This window comes from Echiichthys vipera (assembly GCF_963691815.1).
Source record: "Echiichthys vipera genome assembly, chromosome: X".
NCBI lineage: Eukaryota > Metazoa > Chordata > Actinopteri > Perciformes > Trachinidae > Echiichthys > Echiichthys vipera.
In genome coordinates, this window is record NC_139825.1 from 39,339,851 (window position 1) to 39,356,956 (window position 17,106).

A 17,106-nucleotide genomic window follows, 5' to 3' on the forward strand; every position below is an offset into this window, starting at 1 on the left:
CAGGCATCCGTGTATATGTGTGTGTGCTGAAGGATTTTTTTATCAAGAAGATTTGGAATTTATCATTTGATCTGAGAACAATCAAACATTTTTAACAAAGAAATTGAAAGAAGGTGAGTTTGGTACTTGCTCTGATGATGGTATTTGTCTTGAAAGAAGTTTTGTTTATTTATTTATTTATTTTGTTCAATGACTTGACTTTTACCTCCAAAATATAAGTAAACCTGTTGCCTTATTGCTTGTATTATATGAAATAAAGTTGAATTAAAATGCATTGTTTGTTTGTTTATAGATTACATTTTAAATATTTTATCAACTTGCTGCTGCTATTGTGAAAAAGCAGTGGTGGAAGATGTAGTCACATCTTTCACTTAAGTAAAAGTAGCAATACTATTGTGTAAAAACACACAATTACAAGTAAAAGAGCAGCATTCAAAATCTAGTAAAAGTACGTTAGTATATGATTAAAATAGATTTAAAATAGATGCAGAATGGCCCTTTTCAGAATAATGTATATTATATCATTGGATTCTTATTATTGATGCTTTAATTAATTAATGATGCCAAAATGTAATGAAGTACAAGTATAAAGTAGCATAAAATGGAAATACTCAAGTAAAGTACAAGTACCTGAAAATGTTGCTTAAGTAGTGCTTGGTAAATGTACTTTCCACCACCACCAAAGTAATATGCACGATAAGAATATAATATATCCATTTTATTAATTCATCACTGTCATGTGAAGTGGATTTTTTCCCCCTCGCAAACAAGTTGCATGGAAATTTAACACAGGATATTAATGGTTCTTGTTGCGGTTAGGTGCCTTCCTGTCCCATCTATTGTTGCCAGGTTACAATAAAGTGTGCAGCACCTGCAAGCTGTTTTATTGATGGCAGTCATAATGCAATGACCAGGGGGGTAAATAAATTATGAATGTAATGGTTATTGAAGGCTTTTGAACACAGACAGTTTTCTAATTATGCTCTCCATCTTACCCTGTGTCTCTTTTTTTCAGCCACAAGAAGCCAAAGAACATGGGGACCTGCCCCACCAGATGTCAGTCCAACCTGACAATCCTAGAAAACCCACCTGAACCTGAATCACCACGTAGGTTTTATTCTGAAGACATCAGAACACAACATCGAAACCAAGGAAAATGTAACACTGGTCCGACCTCGATTTATCACCTATATGTGTCCCCCTTCTTTATCTGCAGACATCCAGGAGAGCATGATTGTATCCCTCTGTAACTACCCGTCCTTTGAGGGCACAGAATTGACCATGTGCATTGGGGAACGACTCACCATCATATCTGAGTATGTGATTTAGCTCCCAATGTTTCACCCTCACCCTTGTTTTCGCCAAGACACAATTAGTCATGACTGCTTATTTTCTCCAACAGTGACGGTGATTTTATGATGGTTAGATCCACAGTAACAGGCCATGAGAGCTACATTCCTACCAACTACACCGCCAAGGTTACACACAGGTAGGTCACTGTCATGAGAACACGTGTTAAGATATCAGTCTTAGTGTGTGTGTGTGTGTGTGTGTGTGTGTGTGTGTGTGTGTGTGTGTGTGTGTGTGTGTGTGTGTGTGTGTGTGTGTGTGTATGTGTGTGTGTGTGTGTAAGATAGCAGAGGATTGTATTGTATTTCTGACAACACTATCTTATTGTCCCAATATATCTGCTCTCTGTTCAGGTGGCTGTTCACAGGCATCAGCAGGTACAAAGCAGTGGAGCTTCTGATGCAGCCTAATAACCAGAGTGGAGCCTTTTTGATCCGAGAGTCAGAGACAAACAGAGGTTAGAGGGTAGTTTCTCTCTTTTTTATGCTCTGAATTTAAACATGTTCAATCCAAACCGAACAGTGTGGCACCACAATGTAAAAAATATGTGTGGTGGGTGTCAGTGGATCATTTTTTTGTTTGTAATGCAGTTTCTTCTGTTTTCTTGTAAGCCATAAGAATGGCTGTATGGTCCTATTATATGTAAAAAGTACTGTCAAAATATCAAAATTCTATCTCCACAGAGAAATGCACACAGTCCGTATTCAGAAACTGTGTGTTTAACCCAACTGTCAGAACTTCTGTAAGGTTATGTTGTCACAACTATACTAAATATTTAGGTAGAAAGTTCTGCTGCCACAAATGCTGACCAATCAGAGAAGACTGGGCTTTTTTGGGAGGGGGCTTAAAGAGATGGTTGCTAAAACTGTGTTTCAGACAGAGGGTGAAAACATGTTTATTCAGACAGACCGTATGAGAAAAATAATGTTTTTGGACAATAAATCATGTAAACATGTTCTCACCAAAAATACAAGTATGAACCTGAAAATGAGCATTATATGGGATCTTTAATTTACCTTAGAAATAACTGTCATTATGGTTTAGGTAGGATGAGGAATATGAACCAGTGCTGGCATAAATGTCATGCAAATTTAAGAATCAAGAGCTGTGTAGTTTAACTACTGCATCTGTGTGCTATTTTTATGTACAGATTGTTACTCGCTGTCTGTCCTGAAGAGGGCCAACTCTTCATACCTGGACTGTGTGAAACACTACCGCATCCCTCACCTCCAAAACGGCTGGGTCTACATATCTCAGGGAGTTACCTTCCCCTCCCTGCATCACCTGGTGGAACACTATTCAGGTTTGCACTGAGGATGTAATGCAGACTTCTTGCATGAGCATACCAGAGACACCTCTAAAAGAGTGATAATACAATGTTGCTTCCTCTCACAGAGTTTGCAGACGGATTGTGCAGTCGGCTGACCGGGCCTTGTTTCATCCAGGGTGTTGACAACGCTAGAGAGGCCAGGCCTATACCCACAATTATCAGGAGGCCTACAATCAACTGGAAGGACATTAGCAGGTGTGGTACTGTTTTTAGCCTCACTACTACCACAAGATGTCACTCTATTACAAGTGAAGCATGAGCGCAAAGTTGCATCCTGGTTAGAAAACAATTGATAAATCTTTTTCTGAAGCTTATTATTTACAGTTTGTGTTGACACTGCGTCAGAAAGGCATTGATTCAACTCTACAGCCGTTTGTGATTCACTGAGTAAACTGAGTACACACAATACCAACATACATGCCAACAGATGAGACTGTGGTTATACTGGATATCTGCCAGGTGTGTGTAACGTGTAAGTGTAGAGCAGGATGTTCGTGGAAATGAGCATGAGTGTAAAGTGAATAAAGGCAATGTAGACTACAAAAGATTAAAGTTACTTACAGTGCAACTTGTACCCATGTTTACATGCAAGTTAAAAATAATCCATCAATATGTCAAAAGTAAGCTTGCAGCACTTTACAACTGGCAATACCATGAGCAATTTACTCATCCAAATCTTTTTCTGTGTCTTCCAGGTCAGTGATCTTTAGGAGGAAGAGAACAGAGTCAGGCAACTCTTTAGTGAGCGAGGGGCTGAGGGAAGCCATCACCTCCTACCTTCAAATGACAGAGGGCAACGATCACAGCTGGGACACTTGAGGAGAGACAGTGGATCAGTCTGAGAGAAAGATGTCAGACAGAGAGAGTCAGACACTGTCCTGTCTTATCTCTAGTTTGGGCACGCCGTCAGAAGAGGTCATCTGGCCGCCCGAATGTAGTCTTTGCAGACTGCCCAGGACTAGCAGGAGGGCTGAGACACTACAGTGTTTGGAGTTGTGACATACTGTATGTCAGCGAGATGACTGTGTTGTGTCTAAAGAGGCACACAGTGTGAGCCAGTGAGATATTTGGTTTCATTTGGTTTCAAAAGTTGAATGTTCCTCTTCATTTATAACCCAATGTGTACATGCTGTTGGAATGAGATATGAAATATAATAAGTATGTTGTTATATGGCTGTTGTCATGGTTATACTATTGGGATCCAATAAAAATCTTTGTTTGATATGTCATGGATGAGCGACATATACAAATACATCAGCGGAACACAAGAGTCTCATCTGTATCTCTTGGTATAATAATGTACACTAGAGATCAACATTAGACAACAATTATTAATACTTGATTTATTCTGAAATACTGATTTCTGTGGTTTTTTTTATTGCTCATAATTTGATAGAATATCCACTGTGGCTTTACCACTGCTGTCCTAGCATGTTTTTTTTTAAATAACCAAGGCTGTTCAACAATAACCTTTATTTTGTGAAGAACAGTGAACGGTAACCGAAAACAATGTTTTCTTAAGGCTATAGGATTCAAAAATGAATAGGAAGTGTAAAGGCTATTGCTTTGAATGACTTCAGCACATCTGCACCCACAGGACATCACTAGTTTCTGACACTGCTCTGGTTTGATCTTGGTCCATTCTTCTTCAGTCTCTTCCGTGGTTCAGTAACTGCAGTGGGTTTCTTTGACATTACTTTGTTCCTAAGGATTTCCAGAGATTCTCTATGGGGTTCAGATCTGGACTGTGGATTTGTTGTTTCATTGTTTCAATATTCTGCTGATGAGAGGTTTGGTCAAAGTTGTAAACATTAAAGGTCACTCAGCTGCTGGGACAAATAAGCAGCTGCAGGGTTGGCAAACTCTATTTCACCCAGTGCCAGCCTACAAGTAGCTGCACCGAACAACAGACAACCCTAGCAACCCTCAATGCCGCCTCTATTGGCTGGTACAATGTAAACAGAACGTTACAAAAAGTCATTGTCAAACCCCTCAAATCAAAAAAATATATAAATTCAGACTAAATACTTTTTTTATTAAAAAGCTATACTTTCATTCCCCTCAAAACGCCTCGTGGGTGTATTATCTAAAAAACCCTATAGCTTTAAATAAAGCGTCTACATGTCCAACCTTTAATAACTTGTCCTCTCGTGCTGAGCTCCAGTGTGCCTTCCACTTCCTGCCCGACCAGCACGGTTCAGGAAGAAGAAAGAATGGCGACGCTGCTGGGGTCCGAGTCCCCCTGTACGGGAGGAAAACGAAGACATTGCAACGGCAATATCGTCACAAAGTTCACGGCTAGTAAAATTACTGGCCAGGGTTTCAGTCGAGGGACGCAGGTAAGAAAATCGATGCATGTTTGGACTGTAAAGACATCCGAAAGTTGGTTGACTGAAACCGGGGACTCGCGCTGTGAACCAGCCTGAGAATGAGGACGTTGTCGTGGAGACCTGACTGGACATGTAGCCGCCCAGGTGGATACATTTCCCGTCAGGCGGTTCGGATAGGTACCGTGACGATGTGTTTCAAACAAAAACCGTAAACACTGGTGCCACAAGTTAATATTTGCTCGCTGACAAGGCAAAATTACCTCAGCACCACGGCACGAAGCAGGCTCCGCTTTAACTGGGTCTTTTGTTGTTAGCCTCGCGTTAGCATAGCATTATGTGGTTAACTACAAGTCAGGGACGCTTTGATCTGCAGGTTTCATAGTCTGTTGTTGTAGTTTTATCGGGCACTGGGGGTAATCACAGAGCCGGTGGTTCAGTTTCTGAAGCGTTTAAATCACATACTCGACGGCAGCAACGTTTGCTCCTGTTAGCACCGTCAGCTAACATTAGCATTAGCTAAGCCAGCTGAACAGCTCAGGTGATTACGTAACGACACACAAACCACAATAACTGTCGACTCCATACATGGATAGGCCACAACAGCTGTTTGGACATCCCAGCAAGTTTATTTTTATTTACACGCCAGCAAACATTTCACTTTACACGATATTTGTACCTTTCTTGGCGCATACATTTGTTTTGTTAGTTTCAACATACGGCTGGTTGACGTAAACTCTTTGGATTTGGACTTTTCCTAATGTACACGAACGTCTAGGCCTGTCACGATAACACATTTTGTTGGTCGATAAATTGTCCCAGAAATTATTGCGATAAGCGATACTCTTGTCGTGTTGAGACCAATTTTTAACTGATGTAATCATAAGGGCATAATAATGCAAGTACACCAGTACTTGTAAATATATCACCTGAACACAAGAGCCTTGTCTGTATTTTCTTGGTATAATAATGTACACTCAAGATCAAAATTAGAGAACAAAGTATTAATACTTTATATATTCTGAAATGCTGTTACTTGTTTGATATTTGATAGAATATCTGTGGCTGTACCACTGCTGCCCTAGCATGTTCTTAAATAACCAAGGCACTTCAACAAAAACCTTTATTATGTAAAAAAACAGAGCAAAATTAGAGAACAGTCACCGAAAACAAACGTTTTCTTAGGGCTATAGGATTAAAAAATGAATAGAAAGTGTAGAGGCCACAGCTTTAAATGACTTCAGCACATCTGCGCCCACAGGACATCACTAGTTTCTTTCTTTCATCACAAGTACCCTTAAGCACTGGGCAGAGTACGGGTGGACAGTATGAGTGCACCCTTAGGGCGCACTCACACTGTCCTTCCGCACCGCGCCCCGGGCTTTAGGGTACTTGTCCCCCCTCCCTCTCCCCCTGCGCCCCAGCCCTGTTTGTACTCACACTGCCTGGGCCTTGCGCAAATGCTTCTTGCTGTCCATACATCATAGCTCCGTAACACGTCACACGCATTGATCGCGTGTGTGTGGCTTTGTTTACAAATCTTTCCATAGACCTCGTAGTTTTTGTGCGTCTTGTCGACTGTTTTTGAATATTATCATCCGACCAAATCTGCAGTAAACACTCCATCTCCGCATCACACCAACGTGAACCTTGCGCCACCATTGTTGTTGTTGTTAAATTTCCGCGCATGGTCCGTCGTTCTATTTTCTATGTCCGAACAGGCGCACATACGGCTACCGCCGTAGGGCTCGTGCTCGTACACGTGCGCACGCTCGTGCTCCTACATGTGCAAACTAGCTCGACAAAAGCCCACCTCTCTCAGGCGGGACGTGGGCGGCCCGCTGGCCGCAGTTATGCGCGGAGCGGGTGCACTCACACTGCTTAAACGTTCTAGGCTTTAGCTGAAAAAACGGTTTTGGCCCGGTGCGGGAGGACAGTGTGAGTGCACCCTTAGTTGCCAATGGTTTTCCTGGGAATATCGATGGGGTTTAGATCTGGACTCTGGGCTGGCCATTTCATTGTTTCAATATTCTGCTGATGAGAGGTTTGGTCACTGCAGAGTGGGCTTTGAGTCCAAAAAGTCTTTAAAGAGGAGACACTGTGTGCAGAGACAGATCCTTGCCCTGTTCAGCACTGAACTGGCAAGCAACTCCAGCTGCAGTGTTGAACCGATTTCCCACTGAGTGTTTTCTCATAATCCTTTCTTCTTGTGCACTTGTTTTATGTGGACGACTGGCCTTTTAGTAAGGATGCCCCCTGGGCGCCTCCCTGGGGAGGTGTTCCAGGCACGTCCAGCTGTGAGGAGGCCTCGGGGAAGACCCAGGACCAGGTGGAGAGATTATATCTCCACATTGACCTTGGAACGCCTTGAGATCCCCCAGTTAGAGCTGGTTAATGTGGCCTGGGAAAGGGAAGCTTGGGGTCCCCTGCTAAAGCTTCTGCCCCCGCGACCCGACCCCGGATAAGCGGATGAAGATGAGATGAGATAAATTAATCTGTATCCTTGTAAAGTTTCAATCTTCTTGAAATCACAGACTGTGAACGCCCAACCTCTCTCTGATGGTGGAGCGGGTCGTCCCTTTGTTCTTCATCTGGACAACCTGCTCCCTCAGGGTTTAGTGATAAGCGATAATATTGCCGTTTTGAGAACATTTTTCACAAATATAATGATAATGGCTTAGTAATGCAAGTACACCCTTTCAAAGATCAATAAACGTTTATTTCTAAAGAATATTTATCACTAGAACTGTAAGACATTACAAAGTAAATGAGCAAAAACAACAAAAAACAATCAATAAAAGGGACTCTCCGGAGTGTGAACTCTTGTCCTCAAGTCTCTTTGATAGAGGGACGCCAGGAAAGCGGAAAAATGGAAATTATGGCGGCTGGAAAAGTTATCACGCTCATTAAAAGTTATCATGCGGTTAATTGATGTATTGCTTGTTATGACAGGCCAATGAACGCCGCACCTGTCCTGACATTCATGTACATCACCCCTATTCCTTGCTGTTTATTACACCCTCATGACTTTGGCCCTGGAATTGTAATCCTGAAACCTTTATTCCTGTGCAGTCAGTGTTGTGATTTTTACCTTCCTGCTGACTTGCAGTTTTCAAGGCAAGTTAGTAAGCTTGTCTCAGTGCTAAACTTAAATGTTAGTGTGATACAGGCCTCCTTAAATCTGTAAATATACCTGACAAGGTTTCTCAGACTGCTCAGTGTTGAGACAACTGCCATAAGCTGAACACTGCAAAACACAATATTTTTAAATCAGTGCTTTCCATGCAGTCGGTCATCTACTATGCCAAAAGCTGCTGTTAAGTACTCCAACACATTATTCACAACACTACTGCTGCTGTCCTTTTTGCAACACAATTTGTTCCATGGAGAGGGAACCTTTCGTGACACATTTCTCTGCATTAGTTCAATGTTAAATACAGATGAGCATTATAAACTTGATTATTAGTTACGCACATGTGAAGTTATTCTGTCATCAAGGGAATGGAATTTTAACTAGGTAATCGGTTTTGCATGCCAGGGGAGGAATTGTCATCAATTTCTCATGGATATCCGGCTTTTTTTCTGGTCAGAATTTGGGCTGAGGCAGGCAGGGGAGCAGAAAATTTGCACGGGAAACATGCACGCTTGTCAAGAAACGCATTCAGCAACTGAATACTGAAATAACGTTACGTGCACAAAACCACGCCCACATGTCCTTTCTCATTCATACAACTCTGTCACCCACAGCCCAAGGACCAAAACAGTTCCCTACAAAATATCGCTTACTGTTTATTATTATTGTTTCCACCCTTATTATTTGTGAGCAGTGACTGTGCCAGGGCGGACGTCAAAACGCTGAAATTTAGCATCACAGTGGTTCGCATAATCCGTCAGAAAATAAAATAAACCTATCCGTGACTCACGTTTATGATACTTGCACGTTTTGTTTGGTCAATCGTCACACGCAGGGCTGCTGGAAGTCATTTTGAACGAGATGCTGTGAAAAAATACTTTTTTTCTGTCTGTTTTTTTGGATAAAAAACCTATGAGCATATAGGCCTATTTAAAATACATTTAAAAAATAAATAGATTCAGATTCACTACTTTATTGTCATATACACTTAAATGCACACAGCCAGGGTCTGTAACACACAGATGCCATCAGTTCTCAGATGAATATGCGCTATTAATTAAACTTCACAGTAACGCTATAACAATGCAATAGATTTGGTCAGCTGACATGAACCTGAGTCACTGCACCATCAACGTTTATGTCACAGGACTTTATAAGCTCCAAGATCCATTTACGCATATCACAAGGAAATAGTCTGACTATTTAAGCACGTTATTGAACAGTTCTCCACATCCATTACGCAAAGAACACGCAGAAAATAGCACTTTCTGTCTCAATCTCCAACCTTTTTACCCACCCAAAAGGAAATAATCTCCGACTATTTAAGCACGTTATTGAACAGTTCTCCACATCCATTACGCAAAGAACACAAGATCGAAATAACACTCCATCTCCGTCACCATCACCTTGCAAAAATACTTTAGTGTGACGTTAAACTGCATGAATAAATACTTACTTACTTTGAGCTACAGGCAGGGTGCCGTGGTATGACCTGGACTTTAGGTCCTATAGGTCATATAGGCTTAGGGCGCACTCACACTGTCATTCCGCACCGGGCCTAAACCGTTTGTTCAGCTAAAGCCTAGTGCATTTGACCAGTGTGAGTGCACCCGCTCCGCGCATAACTGCGGTCAGCGGGCCATCCACGGCCCGCCTGAGAGAGGTGGGCTTTTGTAGAGCGCGTTTGCACATGCACGAGCGCACGCACGTGTAAGAGCACGAGCACGATGCCTATGGCGGTTCTGACGTCATTTATGTGCGCCTGTTCGGACATAGAAAATAGAAGGATGGACCATGCGCGGACATTTAAAACAATGGCGGTGAAAGGTTCACGTTGGTGTGATGCGGAGGTGGAGTGTTTACTGCAGATTTGGTCGGATTAAAATTTTCAAAAACAGTCGACAAGACGCACAAAAACTCCGAGGTCTATGGAAAGATTTGTAAACAAAGCGACACATCGCGATGGCGTCAATCAATGTGTTTGACGTGTTACGGCGTGATGACGTATGGACAGCGAGAAGCATTTGCGCGAGGCCCAGGCAGTGTGAGTACAAACGGGCCTGGGGCGCGGGGGGAGAGGGAGGGGGGACAAGTACCCTAAAGCCCGGGGTGCGGTGCGGAAGGACAGTGTGAGTGAGCCCTTACTGATGATTCAAGATGCCAAGTGAGGAAGATCAGATACACAACGGACCACAAGGATTAGACTGAGCCCCTCAGTGCTTCAGCAGTAGTGAGACACATATACACATTGACCTCTCTGGCCCCATTTATACGGGCCGTCAACAGCTCCATAAATGTAACGTCAAGAAAATTTAAAACCCATTGTCTGATGGTCAAACTATGAGGGGGGCTTCCAGCGTACCGAGATCATCATCTTAGCTGCCGTTAAACCTGCCAACATGAAACGTTTCCAACCTTCATTAATATTAATTAATATCATTTAATAATAACACTGGTTTGGTCACAGGCTCTGCCTCCGAAATAAGTGCCATCAGCTCAGCAGTGCTTGGAGACTGCAGGTGCCATTTGCAGGATATACCACAAATCCTTTCCATTGAGCGCCAAACCTGGATCAGATGGGTCACAATTTGGCTGCAACGTAATTGACACTGCCATACAGAGATATTTGCAAATAAGACGTCTGCCGAAGACCATTCTTTCTTCCGATGTACGCCAGGAAACTGCCGTCTGAAAGTCAAACCATGTGACAAGTGGCCTAAGAGTGTAGGACTAGTAGTAAAGTTTAAAGTTGTGCACCGCTAATCCCACATCTAATCTCCTGCGCTGGACAGTGGCAGATCTGAGGCGGGGTCTCATCCATTTCCATATGTATTTTGAAATAACCGCGTAAAGCTTACCCCAGTATCCAGCAGGAGGTGAGAGGGGGACCGTGGAGCTGACAAAATGTATTCTGGGACCTACGTTCATTTTGACAACAGCAATACGTGCCTGGAGTGAGTTGGGCAAGCTGGCCCATGTTTATAAATCACCCAGGACTTTGTTTAGTGTCTCAGTATAATTGTGCTTCCCAATAAGATGTAGAGTTAAACTTTTCAATGCCCAGGTATTTAAAAGTGTAAGAGGGGGAATATTGGAAGGTAAAGCAGAGGTCTTGACTGCTTCATTCAACGGTAGCAAAGCTGACTTTGACCAATTGATTTTAAAACCTGATAGCGCGCCAAACTCATCCAAAATTGATAGAAGGTGAGGGGCAGACTGCAACAAAATGTAATCAGCGTAAAGAGCCAAGCTGTGGTGCATGTCATGGATGGTTCTGATTTTAATAACCGATGACAACCGGATCATCTGCGCCAGGGGTTCAAGCAATAGAGCAAACAGCGTTTGGGATCAAGGGACAGCCCTGGCGAGATTATCTAGACACTGGAAACAGAGTAGAACAAATGTTGCCTGTAAGGACCTTTGCAGAAGGGTTAAAATATAACTGTGTCATATTTATAAAACCTTTTCCAAAACCCAGCCCCCCCAGAACCGACCACAAAAAGGACCACTCAAGGCGGTCAAACGGCTTCATCATATCCAGGGATGGAACAGCTGCCGGGGTTTTAATGTCTGTTGCTGCATCAGTTATATGCAGCAGTCAGCGGACGTTGTCAGAGGCCAGGTGTGATTTCATAAAGCCGGTCTGGTCACAGTGAACAAGCAATGATACATGATGTTGTAGGCGGCGGGAGATTACCTTGGCATATATTTTGACTTCAGCGTTCAACAGACTAAGGGGTCTGTAATTACCACACTCTGTTAGGCCTTTATCTTTCTTCAATAGTACGGTTATAACAGCTTTATGGACTTCCCTGGAGAAGGCACCTTTCCCTAATGAAAAGTGGATCATATTAAGAAGCAACGGGCCAAGGAGGTCCCAAAAGGCTGCGTAAAATTCTGGTGGTATGCCATCGAACCCGGGTAATCTGCTCTTTTGCATACTGAGCACAGCCTTTTTAAGTTCTTCAAGAGAAATTGATTTTGCTAATTCATTGACCTCCTTCAATGCAGATAAGGTAGCTTCAATTGAGTCAGAAAGTTACCACAACTGTCATTGTCGAGAGATACATTTGATTTGTATAGGTCAGCGTAAAAACTACTAAAAGTTTGGTTGATCTGTGTCGGGTCAGTGGTGATGACTCCTGAGTCCAATTTGACTGATGAGATACCTGAGAACTGCTCATTTGACCTGATCTTCATCGCTAACAGGTGGCTAGGCCTTGATCCATGAAAATAATACCGTTGCCTGGTCCTGTGGATTAAGAACTCTGATTGGCGTCTAAGGATGATGTTAATATCTTTTTTGATTACCTCAAGCTGTGTAACAACCTGTTCTGAAAAATTTGTTGACAATGCAGATTCTAATTTTGCTGGTTTTCATTTCAATTCCTGTAGCTTAGAAGTCTTGAGCCTTGCACTGGTTAGAGGCAAACAGTGTAGCATTACTCCTGATTGAACCTTTAATTGAGTCCCAAAGTATTCTAGGGTCATCGAACGAGTCAACGTTGAACTCTAAGAAGTCCCTGTGCTTTTTTGTAAATTGCGTCCTAAATTCCTCTTATTTAAACAGGGTTGCGTTGTGTTGAGGCGCCATTTTGGTGCACGTGGGAGGCGCTGTTGAGCACCGCTGAGCAAAGCACAGCTTTATGATCGGAAGGTGCTATGGGAAGCAGAGAAACATTGAGAATATTTTCAAAGAGTTTAGGGGATGCAAATATGTAGTCAATTCTTAAACAAGATTTGTGTCATTCTGAAAAACAGAAGTCACTGCCTGATGGATTCATCGAGCGCCACAGATCTGTGAGCCCTAGGTTGTGAGCCCAAGCCTGTAAGGCTGTGGACGCCAGTGTCTGATCCCTTGTCTCAGATTTGCCTGTCCTGTTAACAGCTGCCCTCCAGACTGCGTTGAAGACCCCCACAATGAAGGAATAATCACTCAGCTCCAGCATACTTTTTGTCAAAATGTCGTAAAAAGCTCTATCAAAACAGTTTGGTACAAACCCCGAAATGAAGGCTATTTTCCTGTAACTCATTTCTGTCTTGACAATTGTCAGCCGGCCCTCTGTATCAGACTGTGTCCGGGATTTTCATTTTAAAGCTACGTCTGGCTACAATAGCCACACCTTCGGTCTTCATGCCAGATGCAGAGGAAGCTATAACATGATCATGTTTATCCGCAAGATGTTGAATGTCAGCAGCCAAGAGATTGGTCACCTGTACTAATGCAATGTCAATTCTCCTCCTGCGTAATAAACCAAGAGTGCTTACTCTTTTGCGGGTAAAATTGCAAAACAAAACATTTACAAGAAGACATCCCTTTAATACTTAGAACCAGATGCATAAACCATGCAGAAAGTAGTATAACTGAGACCTGCACTAAAATGTGGAATAACTCTTAACAGAAATGCTCCTCAGCTAGTCATATGATAACATAAAGCTGTTGATAGATCAAAGCTACCAAAAATGATTGCAGTGAGATGGTACAACACCAAATTAAACCAAGGCGGATAACATTGCACATCTAATTTGTAATAGAAACCACCACCCTGATATAATCCGCGGATGGGGATTATGTATAATTGTGAAAAACAAAACAAACTAAACGGATCAATTTAGGCTGTCAGTGAAAACAAGCCAGAATCTCCAGGAGCGATTGCAGGCTAAACCTGCATCTAGGGAGACATCCAAACCTGATGATAAACAGACACAACAACATAAGGTAGTCATCTTAATCAGCCCGCGGACTAACGTACTTAAGGAAAGTTATGAGTTGACAATACATGTATCCATCTAGAAGCTGCAGTTCTGCATCAGGGAAATGATCAGCGGTTGTTTTGAGTTCTCCGCCGCTGCCTGCGTGCTGTTGGCCCGAGTATGCCGGCTGACTGCCTCGTTAGTAGGAGCCCGCGGGGACCTCTCCTGCGTTGTCATCGGCCAGGAATTGAGGAAATCCTCTGCTTCTCAGCGTTGAATACACAATAATCCGTCCAGTCCTTGACTTTCAGTGTCGCCGGGTAAAGGAGAAAATATTCAATTCTTTCTGTCGCGTTGTCCATGTCCTGACTGTGTAATTACTATAATCAGTGGCAAATCTCACTCTCTTGCCGTCCACGGTGACCTGGGGCCTCATGTATCAATGTTGCGTACGCACAAAAACGTGGCGTACGCCATTTTCCACGCCAACGTTCGGATGTATCAAAAGTGAAATGACCGTGGAAATGTGCGGTGCGCCACGCAAACTTCATGGCTGGCGTACGCACGTTTCTACAGCTATTGTTTCGTTGGCGACACTTAGAGGTGATGCTGGGAAACTGTTAGTTATGTGAAAACAATTCATCCTCAGTGTAATGTGCGCATCAGAGACACATTAATGGACAATTAACACACACGTGTTTGCAATCGTAAGGATATAAAATAAGGAGAAGGATATAAAAGCATGCGCAATTTAATAAAAAAGGGAATTAACAATGGCAGCCTTGGCCTTGTTAGAAGACATCGCAAATGGTTATGTCAGCCGTGAGAGGGTGTTTAGAGAGCGGGAAGATCTGTTTGCAAATGACGACAACTGGCTCATGAGTCGTTTCGGGTTGCCGAGGCCAGTGTTACTGGAGCTGTGCGCGGAGCCGCGGACAGACTTAGAACGACACACGCCCAGGAGCCAGGGGTTGTCCATTCCCACACATGTGCTGACCACTCTGGGATTTCTGGCAACGCATGACACGTTCAATCTAAACAATAGCATGGTTGGTAACAGGTTGGAGGCTGGCACGGTGCGCGATGGGTGGCTTCTCGGTGAGTAAATCATTTATCCGTTTAATGCGCCCCGAATTTAACCAGCACAATGCCCGTTTGGACACGCGCATTCAAATATGTGTATTTGTTTTTTTCCCTGGTGAAAAAAGAATGTCTCCTTGTGTTCATTATTCGTCTCAATAAACGCGTGCGTAAAGTTGGAACCTCTGCAGTCATTAATATAAGTGTGATCAGTCTTGTCAATCCTTGTAATGCAGTTATTTTGTCCTGTTTGTTTTCCCGCGAACAGTAGTGTGATTTATATATATATATATATATATATATAGTTACCCCCTGAGAACGTGGCTGTTGACCCCTCTCACTAACCCCGGCACCGACCAAGAGGGGAGATACAACGACCGTCATTCCCGAACTCGGGCAGTGGTGGAGAGGGCAATTGGCCTATTGAAGGGGCGCTGGCGCTGTCTAGACAGGTCGGGCGGGGTGCTGCTGTACACACCTGAGAAGGTGTGCCGCATCGTGCTGGCCTATGGTGTCCTGCACAACTTGGCACACCGCCATGGCATACCACTGCCAGAGCACCCCCCCCCCCCCCACCGGAGGAACCGGATGCCGGACCCGTCAACCTCGACCCACCCCGCAAAGCGATACGGGCCCGTCAGCGTCTGATTTCAATGATGTAAAGAGGCAAGGACACGATTTACTTTGTACGTGCATTTATTGCATGATAAATATCTCCCAGTGCATTGACAATTTGATCTAGAAGATCACTGACGCCACGGATGGCTCTCAATATTTCCTCCTGTGATTCCAGCACAGCTTGTGAAAGGACAGCTGGCGTGGGGTCGCCGGGGCGCGTGGTGCTGGAGGTGCCGGTGGAGACGCCAGGGCGCACGGTGCAGAGGGAGGAGCCCTCTCCTGTCTCATCGTCTATTGAGAAATAATAATTAAAAAAAATGAAGTAATTAAACATGAGTCAATGTGTTTATATCCTGGCAACTTGACGCACGAGCATGTGTAATGTGAGCAGCCTAGTATAATGACATTTCTGAGTTTAACACATTTACCTTGAGGATGATCTGTGTCGCCTTCATGGCCCCCCACAACTCCGCTTAGAGCTGTTCCCTCCACAATAGCCGCCACTCTCTGGTCAAAGGGGGTCAGTTCCTCCCCTCCTGTCACCCCGCCCGTTGCGGTGATACTTCGGCGGTGGGCCGAAATCCTCCGCTTCACGTCGGACCATTTTTTTTTTTATTTCAGTGGTTGTGCGCTGCTCCGACCCAACAGCGTTCACTGCCTCACACACACACTCCCCAGAAATGTCTTTTTCTTTGTGTTTATCCCTGTAAAGAGGCTACCAAATAAAACCGCTCTTCGGTCTCCACTTCATTTAATAAAATTTCGAGCTTAGACTCGTTGAAGTTGCGCTTCTTACCTTTACTCATCGTTTAAATCTGATAGTGCAGAGAGGGAATCCCCGGTGCAGGCCCTATTTACATTGATTTGCATATTTAAATGGGGGCGTGGACAGGGAGGAGTTTAGCACTTCTGCATGTGCGCTCAATTCCACGTTGATTGGGATGTACAAAGGAAAAGTGCTTGGATCCATGCGTACGCACACATTGATACATCTGAATTTTTTTGTGCTTACGCCAGTTTCTGGATTCTAGCGTACGCCATGTTTTAGTAAGAAAGCCACGCAATTCTTAGTACATGAGGCCCCTGGTCTTACTTCGCAGCTCGGAGACTAGCCTGCCGGGTCGTGTAGCGGAGGATGTTGAAGATGAGAGTGCTGGGTTGGTCATGGGCAGGGTGTTCATTGTAGATACGGTGGGCCTGCATCATCTCTGGCTGCCCAGTCTGGAGGGACGGAAACCACTCCACAGTGCTCGGTTCAGATATTGCACACTGTTCAACCCCTCGACCCCCTCTTTCAAGCTGATGATACAAACGTTACAACTTCTATTCCTTTCCACCATTTTAAGCTCAAGTGTATGCATCACCGTCTCATGGTTAGCAACTGCCATGGAGTTTTCCTTGACAGTGCTTTTCAGAGCCGAAATGTCTGCTTTCATCACACCAATACTCGCTGAGGCTAGATCAGACTGAATCACGTTCAGCTTATCCCCTGTGTCTTTACCCATTTCTTGAAGTTGAGCAAACCGAGGTTTTAGACATTCCCGTTGTCTTTCCATTAGCGTGTCTGCAACAGC

The 17,106-nt window shown here is 43.8% G+C and overlaps 2 protein-coding genes across 2 annotated transcripts in view; both read left to right on the forward strand.

Moving 5' to 3' along the window:
• Positions 1 to 3,499, forward strand: sla2a (Src like adaptor 2a; the record flags this gene model as incomplete). Its single annotated transcript, XM_083938867.1, has 8 exons — positions 1 to 113; positions 1,016 to 1,107; positions 1,217 to 1,316; positions 1,403 to 1,489; positions 1,704 to 1,807; positions 2,501 to 2,653; positions 2,746 to 2,875; positions 3,376 to 3,499. The coding sequence occupies exons 2-8, from the start codon at positions 1,035 to 1,037 to the stop codon at positions 3,497 to 3,499; spliced, it is 771 nt and encodes a 256-aa protein (XP_083794993.1). The 5' UTR covers positions 1 to 113; positions 1,016 to 1,034.
• A 1,371-nt stretch (positions 3,500 to 4,870) lies between these two features.
• trpc4apa (transient receptor potential cation channel, subfamily C, member 4 associated protein a) overlaps positions 4,871 to 17,106 on the forward strand; it is a 28,620-nt gene continuing 16,384 nt past the window's right edge. The window contains exon 1 of the mRNA XM_083938861.1: positions 4,871 to 5,019. Coding sequence (XP_083794987.1) covers positions 4,894 to 5,019 — 126 coding nt within the window. The 5' untranslated portion in view covers positions 4,871 to 4,893. The remainder of the gene's footprint in view (positions 5,020 to 17,106) is intronic.